Source organism: Theobroma cacao, chromosome 8 (genome assembly GCF_000208745.1).
Source record: "Theobroma cacao cultivar B97-61/B2 chromosome 8, Criollo_cocoa_genome_V2, whole genome shotgun sequence".
NCBI lineage: Eukaryota > Viridiplantae > Streptophyta > Magnoliopsida > Malvales > Malvaceae > Theobroma > Theobroma cacao.
The window spans coordinates 10,084,840-10,106,277 of NC_030857.1; the positions used below are offsets into that span (position 1 = coordinate 10,084,840).

A 21,438-nucleotide genomic window follows, 5' to 3' on the forward strand; every position below is an offset into this window, starting at 1 on the left:
CATTCTCCAATTCGTCAAATGTGATCTAAATTCTCTCAAAATCTCAAAATTTATCCGTGAGTGGAAAAATTACGATTTTGCCCCTAGATAGTGAAAATTCCGGTTTAACTCCAAATTGATCCTCAAACTCCGAATTACCATTTTGAGTCATCCCTGAACTGTGAAACTCTTAATTTCACCTTAAAATTCCTATTTGAACTAGTTCGAGGCTTAATCGACTCAATGGTACCATTAAGGGCAATATCGTCTTTTAACAATTTCTCGAACTTCCTAAATATACAAACATTCTATCGAGCATGTAAATGACGTAATAATTATTTTACAAAGCAGGGTTTGACAATAAAAATTAATTATATGATTTAATCTAATCCGAAATATAGTTGCATAATTCACATCGACTCTTGTACATTTTCCATCGTAAAAGATTCACAATCCCCAATATATTGGCTTCGAACCCCCTGACGGCTAAATTGAAGTCAATTAAGAAGAAAGAGGGTACATTTTTTTTTTGGTTTTAAGTCATTGATTTGTCACCGAATTAGAGTGAAAAAGAAGCAAGCTGTTGGGCACAACCACATCAAAATATTGCATTATTAAAAATCAGCTGCCATGGCGGCTTTAGATTAGTTTCTTTTCTCGGGATCGAATGGAGCTTGATGAGTTAACAACTCAAAGTTTAGCCACTCTTTATAAATTATGCGTATCCTGTTTGAAAACCTTTGGCCCAGTTTATCCAAAGTAGTACAGCCTACCAAAAGGGGAAGAGATCCGTCGGTCAAGAGTTTTAAGTTGTTAATCATTATCCAAATTAAAGTGTTTACACGCTTTAAAATCTTCAATTGAATTTTTATATTATTATTACATACGTGCAATTAAAATTATCCAAGTGGGAAAAACTCTTAATTGAATGGCACCTCATCAATCGATTGCTTTTGGGTAGACAAAGAAAGGAAAAGAGAAGGACAAGAAAAGAAAGGAGAGAGCGGCCGTGGGTTGTTGGCGAAACCCAGGGTCATTGGTGACGATAGAGAGAGCAACGAGGAGAGCAAAACGACAAAAATGGGTCCGGTTATTAATAAATTTCTTGAAAACTTTTAAGTGAGTAAAATTCTTTTAATTTCACCAAAAGTATTGGGACGGTTTAAAGTAAACTTCAACATAAAAGTGTTTTAATATTTATTATTAAATAAAAAATTATAAAAATAATAATAATAATAATTAATAAAGAAAGAAAGAAAGAAATATAAAAAGACATAAAAACCAAAAAATTAAAAATCAAATCAAAATAATTTCATAAAAATTTATAATTGCTGTCCTCTTCTTATGTTTTTTTTTTTCTTTTAGTTCTAAACATTCTTATATAAAAGATTTATAATTTACAATAAATTAAAAAATAACATTGGCTAAAAACTAGAATAGACCAATTCAAGTAAGAATCGAAAAACATATTGGTCTATGTTGAATGTGTTTTAAGTAATTATTTTATTATTTAATCTTTCAAATTTCTTTTTTAAGAGTGATGAGATTAAAACTTTTAACCTCTTACTCATTCTTTAGTGCTTTTACCACTGAGCCAAGTGAAGAATTTACTATATTTAATACTTATTTAATGTCAAAATCATATTTTAAACTATAATCCCACGTTTTAGTTGAATCCATCAATGAAACTAATTGGAACATGACCCTCACCGGTTCAACTATATGTGTGGTTTTTAAAGCATTAAAAATCATACATTTGACTAAATAGTTTATAATTTTGAAAAATGAAAAACATTAAAAATATTCACAATATATCAAATATTATATCTAAATTTTTTGTTTTAATATTTTTATAGTTTTTCCAAATTGCAATTTTTTATTAAATATTAAAGTAGTAAAGCCCATTGAGAAGGCATATTTCAGCTCAATCATTTTCACTTGAGTCCTCAGTTTATTGGGAAAGGCCAATTTTGGGCTGCAATGAGCCCACCTGGAGAAGAAAGTGATCAGATATAGTTTGCATTAAGAAATCACAGACACATGTTAATCAAGACTCCAGAGTGACGGTAAACCTACACGAAAAGATCCACTACTTTTGTCTGTAGACTAACACATTTTTTCTAAAATAAATCTATGCTCAAAATCTGTTCACGTTACTTTTCCTTTTTTAATTAACTATTATTTATCTTTAAAGCGATTAAAATTTCAATTATATATAAATTAGTTCTAATGTATATTAATTACTTTAAAATGTTGCAGTGGATATATATATTTCTTTAATTTTTAGTAATAAAGAAGATTTTTACTAAAATTAATTCTCGTACTGGTTTTAATAGTAAACTATAAATTTTCATTGCAGTTTTTTGAAACAATAAAAACTCTCTCGAGTAGCTCTAGCTTGGACGGTAAAGAATGGAGTACTATGCAATTTTAGAATTCAATAGTGGGGGCGTGCTTCTACTTCAATCACTCGGCCTCTCCTATGGTCATAGGCATGCACTTTCTGACTCAACCGCAGCAGCAGTACTAACCCATCTCAGTCAAATATGTGCCACACAATAGATGTCTATGTATTTTGATTCAATTCATGATAGGCTTGCATATGTCTTTATCCAAAGCACTGAATTTAAAATTAAATATTTCTTTTTTATCTAAAATTTTACTTGAAAAAAAAAATTAATATGGTTGTATGGCACTGTCATAAGATAGTTAACATTAGAATTATTTTACAATGTCAGCTTATCTTTTCATTACTTTACTGGTGAGCTACATCAAATGAGAGAAATATTCTAATACCCTCAACCAACATAGGGGCATCTTATATCTATTGGATATACATAGTCTTTGCTGCCAAACTTCTATGGGATATAAACTTTAATTATTACATTTAAAGTAGATAACCTAAAGTGAAAAGTTCAACCTGCTTACAAATATAAACATACATATACATATTATATCTAATATGATTAAATTCAATAAAATAAGAGGTTACAAATAAAAAGAGATATAATGTAAAAATTTAAAGAAACCACACGAAGAAAAATGTGATAAAACATAAAACAAACAAAACCAAGTTATCAAACAATTAGAATTTGAAATTTCAATAAAAAATTTTTAATTTAAATTGTGAAACACGGAAAGAATATAATTAACAACCTTCCAAATATATTCTGAAAAGACCTATACTATCTCATAAAAAATTTGAATCTAAATAATAATTACGGCCACTTATGTTAATTATTTTTTTTTTCTCACAAGAAGTTGATACAACAATTTCAAATTAAAAGTTTGGTATAATACTTTAAAAGTTTTTTAATTATTTAAAAATATTTTTTATTGTATGCAATTAATTTCTTATATTACTATTTTAGACTAAACATGTTCTCATAATTAACAGTGGACTAATTATCATTAGTTAAAATATCACTTATCATATTATGCTTATATATCATTATGTCACATTTTCATCAATTATGACGTGTCAATATGTTATATTAGTATAAATTAACAAATGATATTTTGACTAACTTTAGTCAATTGTTAATTATTATATATAAAATCTAATTTGATCTAAAATAAAATAAAGATAACATGGTTAATAATAATAAAAGAATAAAAATTTATTTAAATTCTTTTCTTTTAAAATGTTATGTCTAAGAACTTTAAATCAGTGTAATATATTGTGCGCGTGGACTGTCTCAAGCGTTTAATATATTTCTTTGTTAATATATTAGTTGCTCTATATATATATATATATATATATATATATATATATATATATATAAGAGGTTACACGTACACGCTACATCACCATTGTTGTATCTGACGTGGAAATGACCTCTTCCGCTTCGGCCTAAAAAAGCTTGGACAATTTCAAACATTCGTAACACCACGAAACCGGCCTCCCTTTCCCCCTAAAACATCACAGCACAAGTAGCCAAAGCTTACTAAATCTTTTCTTCCCACATTAAATTATCCCCTTTTATTTCCATTGACTTGCTCTCTTTAAATACTTCTTGTCCCCCTATTGTTCATAGCAAGATAATACAATAATAATGCTATTAAATTTTTCTTCATCGTTCACTCACCGTTTCCTTGGTCCTCTCCTATTCATTTCATTTTCTTGATTTAAAATTCAACATGGATTCATCAGATTTTCCTACGAGTAAATCGCCAAGGAAAGAACTTCAAGGTCCTCGTCCGGCCCCTTTGAAGGTCCGTAAAGACTCCTACAAGATCAAGAAACCTCCGTTGGCACCACAACCAGTGCAACAACCACCGGCACAGATTAGGCCTCCGGTAATCATCTACACTGTGTCACCAAAGGTGATCCATACAAACCCTAGCGACTTCATGGACCTAGTTCAACGCCTAACAGGCTCAACATCGGCGTCTTCGGGATCTTCATCGCTTTCGTCATCAACATCCAGTCATCCATTCCATGATGCCAGAGCTGCAATCTCACCAGCGGCAAGATTCGCGACTATAGAGAAGACAAAGTCACCAGAAGGGAAGAAGCAACAAATTAGCGAAGAAAACTTTGGGTTTGTACAAGGCGTAGAGATGAATCATGGGGTTGAAAGAACAAGTTTCTTTCCAGGGATTTTGTCTCCAGGGCCAACCTCACTGCCTCCAATATCACCCAACTTCTTCTCACCACCATTTGATCCAAACTCAAGCAATTTCTTCCAAGATTTGAGTCCCGTGCTGCATGGTAACAAGAATTTCATTGAAGGGAGTTTCATGCCTAGCCCTTCAAGCTTTAATATTTTACCTTATATAACATCTCCTAGTACACCATCCATAGATCTTTTCAACAACTTCTTTGACCTTTAAAAACAAAAATTTCCTCTTAGCAAGAAATAGAAATAGCAATTCTTTTCCCTTTGATTTATAGGGTTTTGCAAACAAAAGGAGATGTTTGTTAGAGTTGTGCGTTTGTATTTTTCTGCAACTTGAACGGTGAGGGTGGAGGACTAAAGTGGAAATTTGATGTTTTTTTTTGGTAGGTTTGCTAGTTGGAAACTTCTTAATGGCCTTATCTTTTTATTCTCCTTCCGATGTTAATTTGGTGGGCCATATGGTAGGGCAGTTCTGCCTCATAAATCCAGGGATACCCATCATTTTTTTTCTTTTTTTTTTATACAATTTTTTCCCTCTCATATGTAGCAGCAGTGGCCATGTAATTCGAAAGCATAAACAGTACATTTTCTTCTTATTTATATATATGCTTTTGCATCACTACTTTTCTTATGTAGCTTTGAATGCCACATTTCAATTTAAATCTAACTTGTTTTAGCTTAGCAGATATGAATTAATGTCATCAAATGAGTGCACCGAAATTGCAGTATGTTTTACTTCACTTCCATCCTCATTTTCATACACAATAAATAGCCTGCTTTAACTTAGGCTGGGAAAAGAATATCAATGACATAGAATGCAGAACAGCTTTTAAGTACACATTTGGGTTAGTTTGTATTCTAAGAAAAAGAGAGTTTTGGAAATCAAGAATTAAAAAAAAAAAAAAGGTCTACTACTGTTCGAATAAATAAATCTACAAAACAGTTTTAAATTCTATTAAAAAAGGAAATTAAAATAGTTTTGAAGAACAGAAATAAATATTTATTAAAGAATAAGTGTTCCTTCAATTTGATTAGAAGCAGGCTTTTAAAATTTTCTTTGGTCAAGAAAAATCATCAATAAAAATGTTAAAATTAAAACCAACAAAAAACTCATGAAATAAAAAATATATATATTATGTTAATCCCCCCACCATCAACCCTTTTATACTTGTACACATACATAGAAACTAGTATGCCTCATACACAAACAAAATACATGAAAGGTGAGATTATTAATTTATTATCTGTACAAGTTTTGGATAATCTGTGATACTCCCTAAATTTGGTCAATTTCAATTTATTACTCTAAGTTTCAATTTTTAATCAGGATTAACAATTTCTTACATATTCTACCCAAAGATTGCTTTTCATTCAAAAAAAATTAAATTGGAGAGTGCTTCAATATTAGGGTGGCTGGCTCAATCAAAGTTCAATAAAAACAAGTTTAATTACATCTTATTTTCAATGGTAAGGAAGAGGTCTTGAAATCTTTAGATCTTAAATTTAAGTCCTATCGTATGTGAATTTAGTCTAATTTTATGTTGATTTGTTCGTTAACCTCTTAATTCCGTAGATGTTATATGTGATACGTATCAAAGTTATTTGTCTACAATTGAAATTTTTACTTATAATATTAATCTAAAAGAAATTCAGACCTTGTTTCCTATTCCACCACTTAACTTGTTAAAATAATGTTCAATTGGAAATGAATACATTTCTTCAGAAGAAGGTATAGAAAAAATTATTGATAATTGATTATTTTAAGAGAATTGATAAATTTAATTATAAGATGAGTGTTTCAAGCTGCTGTTGCCAACCTTACAAAAACAAAACAAAACCTTGGATCCAAGTGCAAGGGCTTGCCCTAGAAGACCAAGATTATTTACATATCATTCTAATAATTAATTTCTAGAATTGGAGTTTGATTGGGGCTGTTTCCAGGGATCACAAAAGTCAAATGTAACACCTTAATCATAAAAGATTCATAAGAGTAGTTACATAAGAGACACGTTCAGTAGAAAAAACCATCCCTTCAAAGATCAGTTTCCATTATTTTATTGATCAGTATTTGAAAACTTTAACCATCAAGGGCTAAAAAGTTATATTTTGGTTGGCAAGACATATTCCTGCTTTAATATTTAAATATATTTTCAGTGCTCTGTGTGCTTAATTTTTATCAACCTAAACACACCCAAAAGAATATATTGAATTAATTTATAGGGTGAAGAAAAATTACGGGAGCACCTCGACTCTATATGTACGGCGCATATCGTCGCCCAGACTTTTTCAATATCCAATTGGATCAATTCATTGAAATTTTAATTTGGTTTCCTTTACTGATTATGATTGGTAGACGCAATCAGCCGTCCAATATATAAAACCCTCACTCATGCTCATTTAATTTCAACTAATTAAATACTAGTTATATTAAAGTTTTTGCTTGAATCACCCAAAGCTGACTGTTTCTAGCTACATATCTATGCAATTGTAATGCAATTTTCCAATATTTTTAGGAAATAAATAGTTAGATTTTGTGCTTAAAAATATAGATTTTCAAGAAATCATGAAAAAAAAGAATACTCGAAATAAATTATAATTATATCAAGTAGAAGAAACCCATAAACAAATCAATATATGAATATAAATTAAACAAAATTGAAACTTAAAAATTTCAAAATTCTTTCCTTACCATTAGAATAATGTTAGATTTTGCTTAGTCTATAATATATTTGAGACAACAAAGAATGCAAGTTTTTCCAAATTTATAATGATGCTTTAAGAAAAGGTATTTTGATCTGTCTCAATTAGACCTTGGTAACTAAGGAATTTAAACTCTTTCATGATGTAATGCCGCGTATGAACATAAAGGATGGAAAGGGGCAAAGGAAAGACACATGTAAACCCATTTTATACACATGTGAGAGTGAAGAAAAAAGTAAGATTTTAAATAAATAAATAATTAAAACACAATAGACCTATATAAAAGTCGAATTATTCATGTTTTTCATATAAAAAATTATATATTTTTGTGTATATAATAAACCTATAACATGATGGAAAAGAGATTGCAGTTAGAAACTTTGTCGGTTAATCATAGATCTCAAAGACTGATTGAATTTCAATAGGTGTAACAAATAAACAATAAATGTGCATGTTAACCTTGGGCATGCTTGCATCCTTCTTTTTCTTTTTTTTTTTCAAGAGGAAATTTTTGCTTGCATCCTTCTTTCAAAGTCGAGAAAAGCTGCGCAAATATTTTATTTAAGAAATTATGTCATTATTCATTACTAAGATACTTATCATAGTAAAAATGCCAGGAGCACTAATTATCCCGCCACAATGGCTGCTTATCATTACTGAAATCGTTTTCTTTAAGACTTTTATCACTATCTGATCCGGGTTTATTCATATTAATTGAAAATAGTGTTATTTTCAGATTTTTTCTTTCATTAATTTTATTCACATTCAACAGAGTAATAATTATATTTTCGATTATTACACACATTGACTAGGTCGGCAGTTGGAAAGGCTATGAACACAATGAATGAAAGAAAAAGTGAGTACCTTGTGAAAATTTACATATTTTTTAGATTCCCACCGCTACAAGTTTCAACAAGTGAGTCCCACCAAGGCCCAAAATACAACTAATCCTAGATATTCAGAATAATATACACGTATGTATATCTGTATGCATGTATGCATACAAATCAAATTCATGTATGATGTATGATTCCTGCAATAAAAAATTACTTGTTGGAGAGGAGACATTCTCTACTCTTTTTCTTTCAATTTACTAGTTATTTGTACAAGCTCAGACAAGAGATATCGAATTACTCGCGTAGCAATAGCAAATATTGACCAAAAAGTGGGAAAAAGAAAATCTTTTAAGGTATCCAAAAGAGTTACTCACCTTTAGTTCTATGCATGTTTGGATCCCAGTCATTCTAACCAACATCTATTCATTCACAACCTAAATCAAGACTTATGTGCAATTTAAAGAGTTCCCTTAGCCAGAAATAGAAATCCCACGGTCGCTTAAAGGACTAATAGGACTCCTTGGATTACAGGTTAAAGCCTTCAAAGGGTTTTTCTCCTCTCCATGAACTACATTTGTTAAATGTGAAGCTTGCTTTGCCCTAAACACCCCCCACAGATAGAACTTCTCCTGGAACCCTGCAAATCAATTAAATGATTAAATCCTTCTCAGTCTCACCAACCCAAACACAATTAATCTAACTTCATGCCAATTGGAAGAAACTTATGTTCATTAAACATGAGGTATGAATATTTAGACTCACTCCAAAGGTGCAGTGGCAATATGTTAGAAGTGAAAACTAGGAGTTCTACATCTTGAACTACAGCTCTCATGCCAAGATCTCGGACAATGACCTTATCTACTAGATTGTAAAAAATCTTCACGTCCCTGTAAAAATGAAATCAGCATATTAAGGTACAAAGTCTGGAATACAGACAAGGAGGATGACATAAAATTAAAAAAAGTATCACCTTTCATCATTTGGAAAGAAATAGAGAGCAATACTTTCTTCACTTGGCCCCCATTTCTTAAAGCCTTTTGGCCACACATCACATCTTGGAAGCAACTCTAAGAAAAGCGATTCAGGTAAGCATTTTGCCATCTCACAAACTTTCAAGCATGCTAAGCTAGACAGATGGGCTACAATTCCAACAGCAAGATTTTCATCATAGAGACGGAAACTTCCCCTGTCAAGAAACAATCATGCTCATGAACTTCTACCCAACAATGTACCTATGGGCATAAACATAAAAAGGAAACAAAAATCTTACCTCCATATTGGTTCAAATATTGGCCGTGCAGGCACATAATAGTGTTTTGGAATTTGGTTACTTGTAGCCACAAGAGTTGTTTTAGTTTTAACATTGTCAGCTGCTTCATCAGAATACACCCCATCCAGTTGCCTCTGCCTAGGGTCCAAAGGACTATGCTCTATGACATTTAAATGGTCATTGATGGCTACAAGAGATGTTCTAATGTTGGCAGATTCAGCTTCCTCATCCCTGTTAACCCAATCTGATACTCTTGAAGATGAACAAGTGTTTGAAGAAACGATTTCAGCTTCAAAAGGTCTGGCCTCTTTATCAGAGCTAGGCCTACCCACTTCCAATGATCTTCTCAGTGTCTCGTCTTTTTCAAGATTCTCAGGGCGTAGAAGCGAGGGGCTACTTTGTCTTTGCACCTCTGATATAGCCAACGAGCCACTGTCGTATTCACTCTCATTATTCTTCTTGTTCTTCTTTAATTCTTTTATGTCATTCTCCCCCTTCAGTTTTCTAACAGGATTGCCCTCCTTCAATCTCAGTTGAAAGCCAATCGCAGGGAGAGCCTGCTGGAGAGTAGATAATTCTGCAACCTTTGGTTCACAGTCCACACAAAACCAAACAACATACTCCTCTAAAGTTGCCGGTAATTTATCTAAACAATAACTGGATGAGGAAAGATAATTATAAAGGCAAAAATTAGAGAAAACAAATATAAAATAATCAAATGTGTATTCAATAGTCAACTTGTTGAAGCAAAAGAAAAAAAATGGTAAATGGTGTAATACAAAATCTAACAAAAGGTTTTTGCAATGAGTTTCCCGAGTGAAACTAGTACAATAATTTCAATTACACATCCAATTTGCAACAATTCCATTCGAAATAGTAAATCTCTGCCTTCAACACTAAAAATAATAAAGAAATAATTTCAAGTCCGTTTGATGTTCCCAAAACAAGTATGTTATGTATCAAGACAACAGCAATGTTGCCATTTACCGGTGTACAGCATAAGCTTGGCATTTATCACAGTAAATAAACGCCACAGAGAAGCCCCTGTCACCACACGTCTGGCATACAGTCACCTGCAATGACAAAAAGCACACAGTTATGACAGCCCAACTAGGCTAAAATCATTCACCATAAAACTCTACTTCAAGATTCAAAAACAGCAAAATCAATCACATCACTGACGCTAAATCCATTATGAGAAGAACAAACTGATGTCAAATTACAAATTCAGACAACGGAGAAGAATCAAAGGAACATTTTAGAAGGGCAGATTTAGGTTCCACACCAATTATAATGCAAAACCCGCTTCGCTTATGTTAAGGACAAACAGAATTTAGGTCACCAGCATTTGCCTTTTAAAAAGTACGAAAATTTGTAATTCAGCAGAACCAGAAACACTTGACAAAAAAGGCAAGCAAATGTCAAATCACCAAATCTATTAATCATTGAACAGAATATTTGTTAGCCTTTGATAAAAAATGGAAACAAATTTAAAACAACAACAAAGAAATCACCCGCCATGACATTATGGTTTGCATGCAATAAACAATGAAATAAAATCTTAAAATCATCCAAAAACTACTGCATTTTAAAAGTTGAATAGACCAAAAGAATCAATGATATTCATTCATAACATACAAATATCAGAGCATTAAAATAAAGATAGTCACAATTAATACGAGCAAATGGTTTGAGGTGCAAACAATAAACTCAAAGATGACTGATGACTTCATAGGAACCTAAAGGAAGATTAAAGTTCTATTTAAATTCAAGTCTAGATGCTAATCATGAGGTGGATAACAAGATGGGAAAGGATTACCTTACATGGTGTAAACTAGCTACTTAATCAATCATAAACAAGTACAATGCCAAGATAATAGTTTAATAAAAGCATTGATTATCCTCACTAATAAAAGATGGGAAACGAATTTGTTCAAAACCTTTAAATAGAGCCAAGCGTTTCCCATTCAAAAATTTTCCCTCATTTATAATTATTTAAGTCAACATTTTTTTTTTTATCGAAACTGATATTCTGTCATACCAATAATTCTCTCCTTCTAATAAGAAGTATTAAATTACTTTAATGGTTTAAAAGTCCTACAACTTTTCTATTATAGTTTAATTTTATTTCATTCTTTGGCATCTTTACCCTGTGCAAAGCCTAGATATGGAAAAGGCAATAGTAAGCAAATATAAAATAACATGATGCAATACTATTACAAAAGCAAATATTTACACCGAAACTTCCAGCCCAAACTGAAAAAATGTGAAGAGGAAATATTCCAAGCAACAAAAATAAAATAACATGTCAAAGACCAGGAAGATAAACAACCAATAAAAAATGTTTCAAAGGTGGATTATTAGGGGGAAAACATGGTTCCACATCCATATCTTTTGCCATATCAACAGACTTATGCTTTTAAAAATATTGGCCAGATGTTAAAAATACTAACAATGTTGAGAGGGATGGGTACTGTTATATTTGGTTTGGCAAACAAATGTTTTAAGGAGCAAAATGATGACAAACTGTATAATATAGGTAGAGAAATTGATGGACAAATGGACAGACAGATAGGCAAACAAATAGAGCCACAAAGCAATAACAAATGCCATATTGCATATTCGTGATGTGAACATGGACAGTCCCTCACAAAGCGAGAACAAAGAAATTCTGGTTATTACAGGATGATAGAGAAAATTTTGCATTACTTTCAGCAGCCAGTTCCTGAAAGACAAAAGTATCTAGAATTTAAATTTGACTTCAAACTAGTTAAACCCGAAGCTTCTCAAAACGCATTCAATCACCTTTAGAAAGAATCCAAAGTTGGAGAGGCAAATTCTAGCACCCAACTCATGTTCCCAAATGCTTCACAAGACAAAAGAAAATTGTGAACCACATAGCCTAGACAATAAAAACTGAATTCAAAGGTCCCATGCCAATATTGCTACCATAATTCCAGTTTAATCAACATTAAAGCATACTCATAGTGACAGAAGAAGGAAATCCAAAATATATCTAAGTGTTAACAGCCTGTCATTACCCTAACAAAACATGACTAAAAAGATCAGTAGCACTAGCAATTTTTCTATTAAAGATCATTAAACAATTCCAAATTTCATCCCCAATAACAACCTTTTTCCTCTAAACTAATTCTCAGTAAAAACCATAAAACAAAAAGGAAATTAAGACAAACCCAATCATCCATTTCATTCAAAAACAACTAAATATCTTCACTCATTCGATCAAAACCATAAAACAATTACAAAAATAAAGAAACAAGTAAAGAAACAAAAAAAAAAAGACCAAAACAGAAAGCTTTCTTTATATAAAGAAAAAAAAATGAAGGAAGAGAAAAACTCACCATAATGAGAATGGATTAAAGAAGCCACCATAAAACCCTTAAATTACGTGGAGGAAGTGAACCAAAAAATAAAGAGAGAGAGAGAGAGAGAGAAATCCGGGCCAAAAGAAATGAACTAATTAGGGTTTCTCAGGTAAAGAACACATTTCCCCTTTCTCAAATAAAAGAAAAAAAAAAAGAGGAAAAAGAACCCCAAAATTATTATCGACTATGAAACAGAAAAGGGTTGGAAAATGCAGTAAGACGGTTGTTTTTCAGTTCAGTTGTGTCAGAAGCATCAGTTTGTGCCTTACTGGGTTTAAGTTTTTCTGTCAATTTATTGTTCCTTCTAGAATTGTTCTGTTTAATTTGAGATTTGAATAAAATAGAAGAGGCCAATGTTTTTGAGAAGAAGCGCGGGACACGTGGGGCAATTGGAGTGAGAGGAACCAGGCGTGTGGCACTTCGATTGCGTTAATGTTATTCCACGCCAACGTTTTACGGTGCGCTTGGATGGGATACAAGGGCTTTCAATTGAGATGAAAAAAAGTTTTGAGGGAAGTAGAAGTCGTCATATAGTTTGTGTAAATCATACTGATTCTCTGTTAAGCTTTTCAGCATATTTATTTCATACTCTTGCCAATTTGGCAAAACAATATACACTAACAACACCTATCACATTACCCAACATGGCAACACTTACATTCAAATTTGCTGGCCATTTAAATAGTGCCATAAATAAGCAGAAGCTGTCTCACTCAAATCTATCTGATGATGAAGATGGTATAAGAGTTTATTCCTTAAGCAACTTCTAGGTTGAATGAATAACTATGTAAAGTTAAAGCTTCATGTATCAAATCTATAACCAATACATTAAACATTCTATAACTTTTTGTGCTATCCTATCGCATCATATGCACACAAATTGTTAGATTGGGTCTTTTCTTTAAAATTTGAAGATATCTTATAGTTCACATGCCAACGATAGGCCCTAAGGGTGAAAGTTCTTCAAAAGGTAAAAGTAGTTTGCTTAAGTCTGACACCAGCAACGTTCCTTTCCGTGAAGCTTTGATCAGAACAAGATGTGTACTTCTTTGTCACTTCCATTTGCCTTGCAGGAAACACTCCTACTAATCACGTTAGTTCCACAAAAACAATAGGTGGCTCGACAAACTCAACTTTTATCAACCTCTTCCTCAGTCATCTAAGCTTCAAACATATGATCGATACTAAAGTACGGATAAATAGAGGGATTTCAGACTCATCACTGTTGAAAAAAAGCATAAAATTGTAATATAAATCAACAGTAAACAATTCAATATATCATTTACACATGATCAAGAAAAAAATAAAAAAGCTTCCACTTACCAATTAAGAGTGGCTAGCAGCAAAGCTTCCTGACCAGCAGGTCCTTTATCATTTACCAAGGTCCAAGACGACTTTGTACCTCTACAGTTGCATAATGTACATAAATGAGAGTACTGCATGTCGATAAATACTCTTCAAAAACATGTAAGCAAAACTATATCATGTGAAAATTCTCACTACCCATATATGAAAAACCAAAACTTTCAAACTCAAAAAAATACACCCAACCAACAAATATTACTACTAGGCACCTGCTGGAAGTTCTACTGAAGCTCAATGAACCATGAATCCTTCACAAACTATTTACTGATTCAAAGAAGTTCTCGAAGACACTGTCTGAGATTTGACAACCAATTTCTAAATAGTGAAAAGCAATTTTATTATTGCCAAGTTGAGATGACAATAAAAGCGACTTCTCAAGAGCAAAAATAAGTAAGACAACTAGCCAAATTACCCCTTGCTGCTTGGGCCTAACTCAATGGCAGGGCTGGGGGTTAGGATTTAGGTAGAGATCTTAGGTTCAAGGCTTACGACTCTCGTTTATACCAAAAAGAAAACTATTTACACATCATAAATTAAGAAGAAACAAAAAGAATCATTTTACACAAACCCTTTTTCCACATTCATCAAAAGGAGCATATGCCTCAGATCTGTAATTGGAATCACTGCTGCAATCATCCTCGGTTAAGGTGTAAAATAACATGACCGAAAAGAGAATCAATCAATGAAAGACAACACACTGAGTTCTAAGGTGGTTAAAAGGTAGAAATACTACCAAAACCACAAAAACATAAGCAACATAGATATGAAAAAACAAAAACAAGAAATTTTCTAGCATGAGCTTGAAAATTATACCCGAGGACCGGTCTTCCCCAGATACTTCCGACTCCAAATCAGTTTATGACGAGTAACGGACAGCGACATTAGAACACAAGTCTTGTTAAAGCTCAATTATCCAAATAAGAAAATAGCTTGATGGTAATGACCATGGTTTTGTTACAATCCAAAACCAATAAATCATGCTTTGAACTCACCAATAAACTACTAAATCATGGTTAACTGAGTGGAGCATAGACAACTAATTCTTGAACTAAAACCCAATTAGTTTGGATCAAGGCTTAATTGAGTGACTGAGCAGACCTAAGAGTAATAAATCTTACATAACATGGACTTCAACATCTATGAACACCCAAAAACAAAAAGGGCAAAAAAACTCCTAACAATATAGAAAGTTTCCAATCCAAAGACCATTCAAACCTTAAATGTAATAAGCGATAGTAATGTTTAACAGAGGGATCAGCAGTCAATCTTTTATTCTCAAGAAAGCCTAAAGGAGTACAATTCAGGCATCAATGACATGGAGCACTCCTAGGAGTATTCAAGGTTACAGTAGGAATACCTTCATTATACCTCCATTTCTCTTTGTCTTGACTCCGCTGTGAGAGCATTTTGCCTGCCACATGCATTAATATACATCTTCTGCTAAGTTTTTGTAGAGCAAAAAACAGAAAACAAGATAAAACCAGAGCCTCAAAAACAATTGTAGAGCAAGTAAGGCATACCCATGCTAGGTTTTTGTTTCTTAATTTTTGCTAAAGTCTTAATTTTCTTTCTATACATGGCTTGTTTTTTATGTAAAAAAAAAAAAAAAACCAAACAAACAGAAGGAACAACCTTGAACACAGGTAAATTTTCCTTGCAGGAAAAGGAGGAGATGGGGAGCAGAGAGAGGGTAAAAACCAGTAAATCCACCCGCCTCTTCCTCTGTCATGAAAGCGACAAACGAAAGAATATCACAGAATCGGTAAATAGAAGGGATTTTGGACTTATCACTGTCCAAGAAAGAATAATATTATAATCTTTTCTAATAGCAAATAGCTCAATTTATATAATTTAAACAAATGCATGAAAAAGGACTTCAGCTAGCCATTTAAGCACGTCTAGCAGAAAAGCTTTTTGCTCATCATGTTGTTTCCTCACATAAAAGTTTACGTGATACCACTGCAGTCGCATGATGTAGGGAAAAGAGAGTAGCATCAACACTATGGTCTTTGAAAACATAGGAAAGTAAATCATGTGACAATCTTCACAGCCCAAAAAATGAACACCCAAACTCAACAAATATAAGAGGCAGTTTACAAGAGCGGTAGGTGAAGCTTATATAGAATTGGATTAATGGTCTCTCCTATGGGGATTCTTTTATCATATTGAACCATGCAACAAATACCACTTTTTCAAGAGTAGAAAATGGGAAGGTGGCAAATTAGCCATAACAATTTTTATACTTGACAAAGTAAAAGCAACAAGAGATACGTACCTGTTTGTAGGACACCTCAGACAAGCTGGAGAAACCGGTGATAGACTTGCTGCTGCAACCATCAACTGTTAAAAGTGTTGAAACAACACAATGGCGAAAACCAACAATTAGTGATAAATATATCCACACACAGACTGAATTCCCAAAGACGGAAAGATTATTGGAGGAGAGGGCTCGATAAAGGATTATTAATCGATTGTATAATCAATCAATCAAGGAATACCTTTGTTTTGTTTATCTGTCATGATCTCTTCATCAGGTTGGCTCAGCTGCATTTCATATGTGAGAGAAACCTCAATCATTTTTAATTTTCTGCTTTTTGTTTTTGTTTTGGCATGAAAGCAACAATCAAACGGAGACTAAAGGATAAAATCAAACAGAAATCAAAGCCAGGATGGTTATATAATTAAGGAAAATTAAATTATACCTTTCTTTTCTGTATCTTCGGTGATCTTTCCCTGAGGCTGCATCTTCTCGGCCGACTAAACTACGTGTCACATTTCAAGGATAAAGAAATTCAATACAAGATATTGAATATGAAGGAAAAACTGTCCGCTGTTTCTATTTCACTCATGTATTTATAATACAAAGATAATAATGCTAGTTTATAAGATAGTTATTACAAGTCAACATATCTCATCTATAAATTTAAATATGCTTGTCCCGTATGGTTGAGGTGAGCTTATCTGCTGTGACTGTAACAAAGATGAGCTTATCTGCAACACTAAGCTTATCTGCTGTGGCTGGCTTATCTACTGTGGCTGTAACAGAGGTGAGCTTATCTAGCTTATCTGCTGTGGCTGGTTTATCTGCTATGGCTGGCTTATCTGCTGTGGCTGTAGCAGAGGTGAGCTTATCTGCAACACTAATATGCCCCCGCAAGATGGTGGCACCATTAGTGACTCCAATCTTGGATAGAAGGAAGTGAAACCTTGCTTTAGATAATGGTTTAGTAAGAGCATCTGCTAACTGATGTTTTGTGGGAATATGGTGAACATGAAGTTGCCCCTAGCTCACTTTTTCTCGGACAAAAAAAAAATCTAACTGCAAATGCTTCATCTTTGTATGAAAAACTGAATTTTTGCAAGTGTAGGTGGCACTTAAATTATCACAGTATACAGAGGGAGAGCTAGGTAGGACTAGTTGAAGTTCGTGAAGAAGAGATTGAATCCATGTAGCCTCTGAAACAGCGGTTGCTATAGCACGATATTCAGCCTCTGAAGAAGACCTAGCGAACGCCTTTTGTTTTTTTGAACTCCAAGAGACGGGAGTACCGCCAAGATAAATGATAAATACAGAAGTGGAGGTCTTATCATTAGGACTTCCTGCCCAATCAGAATTCGTGAAGACTTGGAGAGATGGAGAGAGTTCCTTTTTAATGAATAGACCATGGAACAGGGTGCCTTTAAGATACCTCAATACTCTCTTCAAAGCTTGAAAATGCAGTGTGGATGGTTTATGCATAAACTGGGATAGTTTGTTAACAACAAAACAAATATCTAGTCTAGTAAGAACAAGATATTGGAGGCAACCAACAATTTTTCGGAATGCCTCATCATCGGCTGTTGCAGAACCATCATGGAGACAGAGACGAGTTGTAGTAGATATTGGTGTGGTTGATGCTTTTGCACCAGACATACCAGTTTTGATAAGAATATCTGAGATATATCTATGTTGAGAAAGAAAAAACCCTTGTGCTGTAAGAACAACTTCAATGCCAAGGAAGTAGTGTAAAGAACCAAGATCCTTGATGGAAAACTGCGAGGCAAGATGTTGAATAAAGCTAGAGAGAAATGCAGTGTGGTTTCCTGTCAGAATCAAGTCATCCACATAGACCAGGAGATATGCAGTGATGCCATTGCAATGATAAATAAATAAGGATGCATCAGCTACTGATTGAGTGAAGCCAAAAGAAAGAAAGAAACTACTCAAGGCTTGGTACCATGCCCGAGGGGCCTGTTTAAGACCATATATTGCTTTCTTAAGTTTACAGACATGATGAGGCTTGGTTGTGTCATACAAGACCGAGGGTTGCTGCATATATACTTCCTTAGTTAGTTTACCTTGTAAAAAGGAATTGTTTACATCCAATTGATGCAAACGCCGATTGTTAGAAACCGTCAAGCATAGAACCAACCGGATGGTGACAGGTTTGACTACCGGGCTGAACGTTTCAGTGAAGTCGAGACCAGGCCTTTGGGTGAAGCCTTTGGCAACTAAACGAGCTTTGTATCGAGAAATGGAACCATCAAGATTCCGTTTAATGCAGAAAATCCACTTGTAACCCACTATAGTTTTGTCAGGAAGAGGTGGAACTAGTTCCCATGTTTCATTATTTGTAAGGGTAGTATACTCATCAAGCATGGCTTGCTTCCAATGCGGATGACGTATTGCTTGTAAGGCACAAGTCGGTTCAATGAAATCAGGGAGGGGATGAGTGGTGGTTAAATGAAGATGTTTAGGTTTAACAATATTGTTTTGTAATCGGGTATTCATTGGATGTGTCCTCTAAGGTTGAGATGTTATAGAAGGCTGCACGGTTACGTGAGAAGAAAAGTGAGGAATAGGTGAAGATAGAATTACCTAAGTGGAAGAATTATCACACATGTCAGCCACTTACAGAGATGAATGAGAGGTGGGAGCAGAAGACAAATCAACAGCCTAAGAAGATGAAGATGTTTGAGAAGATGAAGGAAAATTTGGAGCAAAGATAGGAGTGTCATGTGCAGGATGCCATTGAGAGTAAGAAATATCAGAAACTAAGGTGCTAGAGGTAGACTTGGTAGCAAAGGGAAATTTAGACTCATCAAACAGGACATGCCGCGGTGTGAAAATTTTGTGAGATTGACTGTCAAAACAAAGGTAAGCACTTTGATGCATAGAGTAACCAAGAAACATACAAGCAGTAGATTTTCTTTGAAGTTTATGTGTGTTATAAGGTTTAAGCCATAGATAGCGTAAACAACCAAAAACTTTCAATTTAGCAAGATTAGGATCTTGATGGAAAAGGGACTGATAAGGACATTTGTTTCTAATAACAGGAGATGGTAATCTGTTTAGCAAATAAACTGCAGTAGAGAAAGCAAAGGACCAATAGGACAAAGGCATGGATGCTTGATGGAGTAAGGTGAGTCCAGTTTCAACAATACTTCTATGTCGATCCTCATCGATTGCATTATGCTGAGGAGTATGTGGGGGTGTTTGTAAATGTTGAATGCCAAAAGAGTTGAAAAAAGATTTCAATTTTGTAAATTCACCCCCACAATCAGAATAGATAGTAACAATAGAAGTTTAAAAATAATTTCAACTAAACTTTTAAATTTAGGAAATAAAGAATAGACATCAGATTTAAATTTTAATGGATAGAATCAGATATATCTAGTATAATGATTAACTAAAAAAAATATAATATCTATAACCATCAATGCTAGAGACTCTAGTTGGCCACCAAACATCAATATATATGATATCAAGAGGTCCTCTACTAGCTAAACTAGACTTATGAAAAGGAAGTCTATGAATTTTATTACTGCAACAAGCATCACAAGATGTAAATTTATTGGTTTGGGAGCATGGTAAAAAAGAAGTCTTGATGACTGACTGTAGAGTTTGAGAGGAAGGGTGACCAAGTGTCACGACCCCGTACTCTCCTCGAGCCCATGACAACTGTCACAATGTTTCGATAGACATTCATTACTCAGAATGTCAATCAAAACCCCGCAAGGCTTTAATATCAGTTTTCGCACCTCCACTGTGAGCAATAGTTGTTAAGTATCATGTTTTGAGAGATTATAAATTATTTTCAAATCAAAACAATAGAAAAATAATTTTTCGCTCACAGGAGCATTTTGGTTATTTTCCTCGAAAGTCTTGAAACCAGCTAAAAATGTAGTATGCGAGTGAAAAACACATATTTCATAATAAAAAATAAGTTTAGATATCTAAAACATTCATTTAAAGTGAAATTATAACTATTTGAATATAATAAAAATATTCAATAAAATACTGTAAAAAAAATCTTAATTAATTAAAAGTAAATGAAAAATAAACAAAAACAAAAAAAAAACAAAAAAGAGAAAAAGGGAGAGGGTGCGAATGGCAAGGTGCGGACGCACCTTGCTAGGCACCTCCCTCACCCTGCCAGAAGCCAAAAATTCGCGTCTGGCAAGGTAGTGGAGGCACTACACTCGACCAAAAGTCGAGTGTATAAAACCCCACTATAGAATCGACAAGCAAAAGAACCGGCAAAAAACCCTAGTAAGAAGCAGCAACCCAAAATCCCTAGTCTCTAGTAGCCACAACAATCCACAAAAACCAAAAAAATACATAAAAAAAGATACCAAAAAAATTAGAAAATATGCATAATGAGAGAGGGAGAATGGTTGGGTTCTTGGTTGAATTTTTGGTTGATTTTTAGAGAGCCCGATTTGGGCAAAGGAAGAGATCGATAGAGGGAGAACCCGATTTGGGCAAAGGGAGAGCAGATCTAGGCAATCGACGAAGGGAGGTCCGGTGCGGGGCTAGTGGTCGACGGGAAAGTCGACCGGTGCCAGGAAAAGCATCAGTCGATCGGTTTAGAGGAAAGCCGATCATCGCTGGATGTGAGAGAAGAGTCCGGTTAGGAAGTAGCGGTCGACGGTAGAAAAGTGAGGGCTAAGTCGCCGCCGATCGGGGTGGGTAGAAGTCTCCAAGCCGACGCCAGTGAAGAAAGAAGAGAAGAAAAGTGACTTTTTTTTAGAGAGAATGAGGAGGGTCTGATGACTAGAGAGAGAAAATGAAAGGAAAAAATGGAGAGAAATGGTGAAAAAGAAGTTTTTATACCTAGGTTAGTGGATGCGAAACGACGTTGTTTTGGTATTATAAGGAGAGGAATCCGGTGTAGCACACCACATGTTGCGCTTGGTGAAGTTGCACATAGGTGGAAGAAGGTTTGGGCTGCTGTTGTTGGATTCTTAGACCAACACGGACCTAGTTCTTCCTGTGGGCTTCAGTAATTGTTGGCTTG

The 21,438-nt window shown here is 33.9% G+C and overlaps 2 protein-coding genes across 2 annotated transcripts; one reads left to right on the plus strand and one right to left on the minus strand.

Moving 5' to 3' along the window:
- Nucleotides 3,769–5,229, plus strand: LOC18592564 (nuclear speckle RNA-binding protein B). The gene has a single exon (XM_007019373.2). The coding sequence runs from the start codon at nucleotides 4,120–4,122 to the stop codon at nucleotides 4,813–4,815; it is 696 nt and encodes a 231-aa protein (XP_007019435.2). The 5' UTR covers nucleotides 3,769–4,119; the 3' UTR covers nucleotides 4,816–5,229.
- LOC18592565 lies at nucleotides 8,285–12,807 on the minus strand (the record flags this gene model as incomplete). Its single annotated transcript, XM_018125298.1, has 7 exons — nucleotides 8,285–8,774; nucleotides 8,900–9,024; nucleotides 9,108–9,323; nucleotides 9,408–10,064; nucleotides 10,395–10,480; nucleotides 12,213–12,273; nucleotides 12,770–12,807. Coding segments are annotated over 7 exons (1,350 nt in total), but the record flags the coding sequence as incomplete, so codon positions are not given.

Excerpts from the sequence above, each read along its gene's own strand:
- LOC18592564 (XM_007019373.2), top strand. The coding sequence starts at position 4,120 with ATGGATTCATCAGATTTTCCTACGAGTAAATCGCCAAGGAAAGAACTT.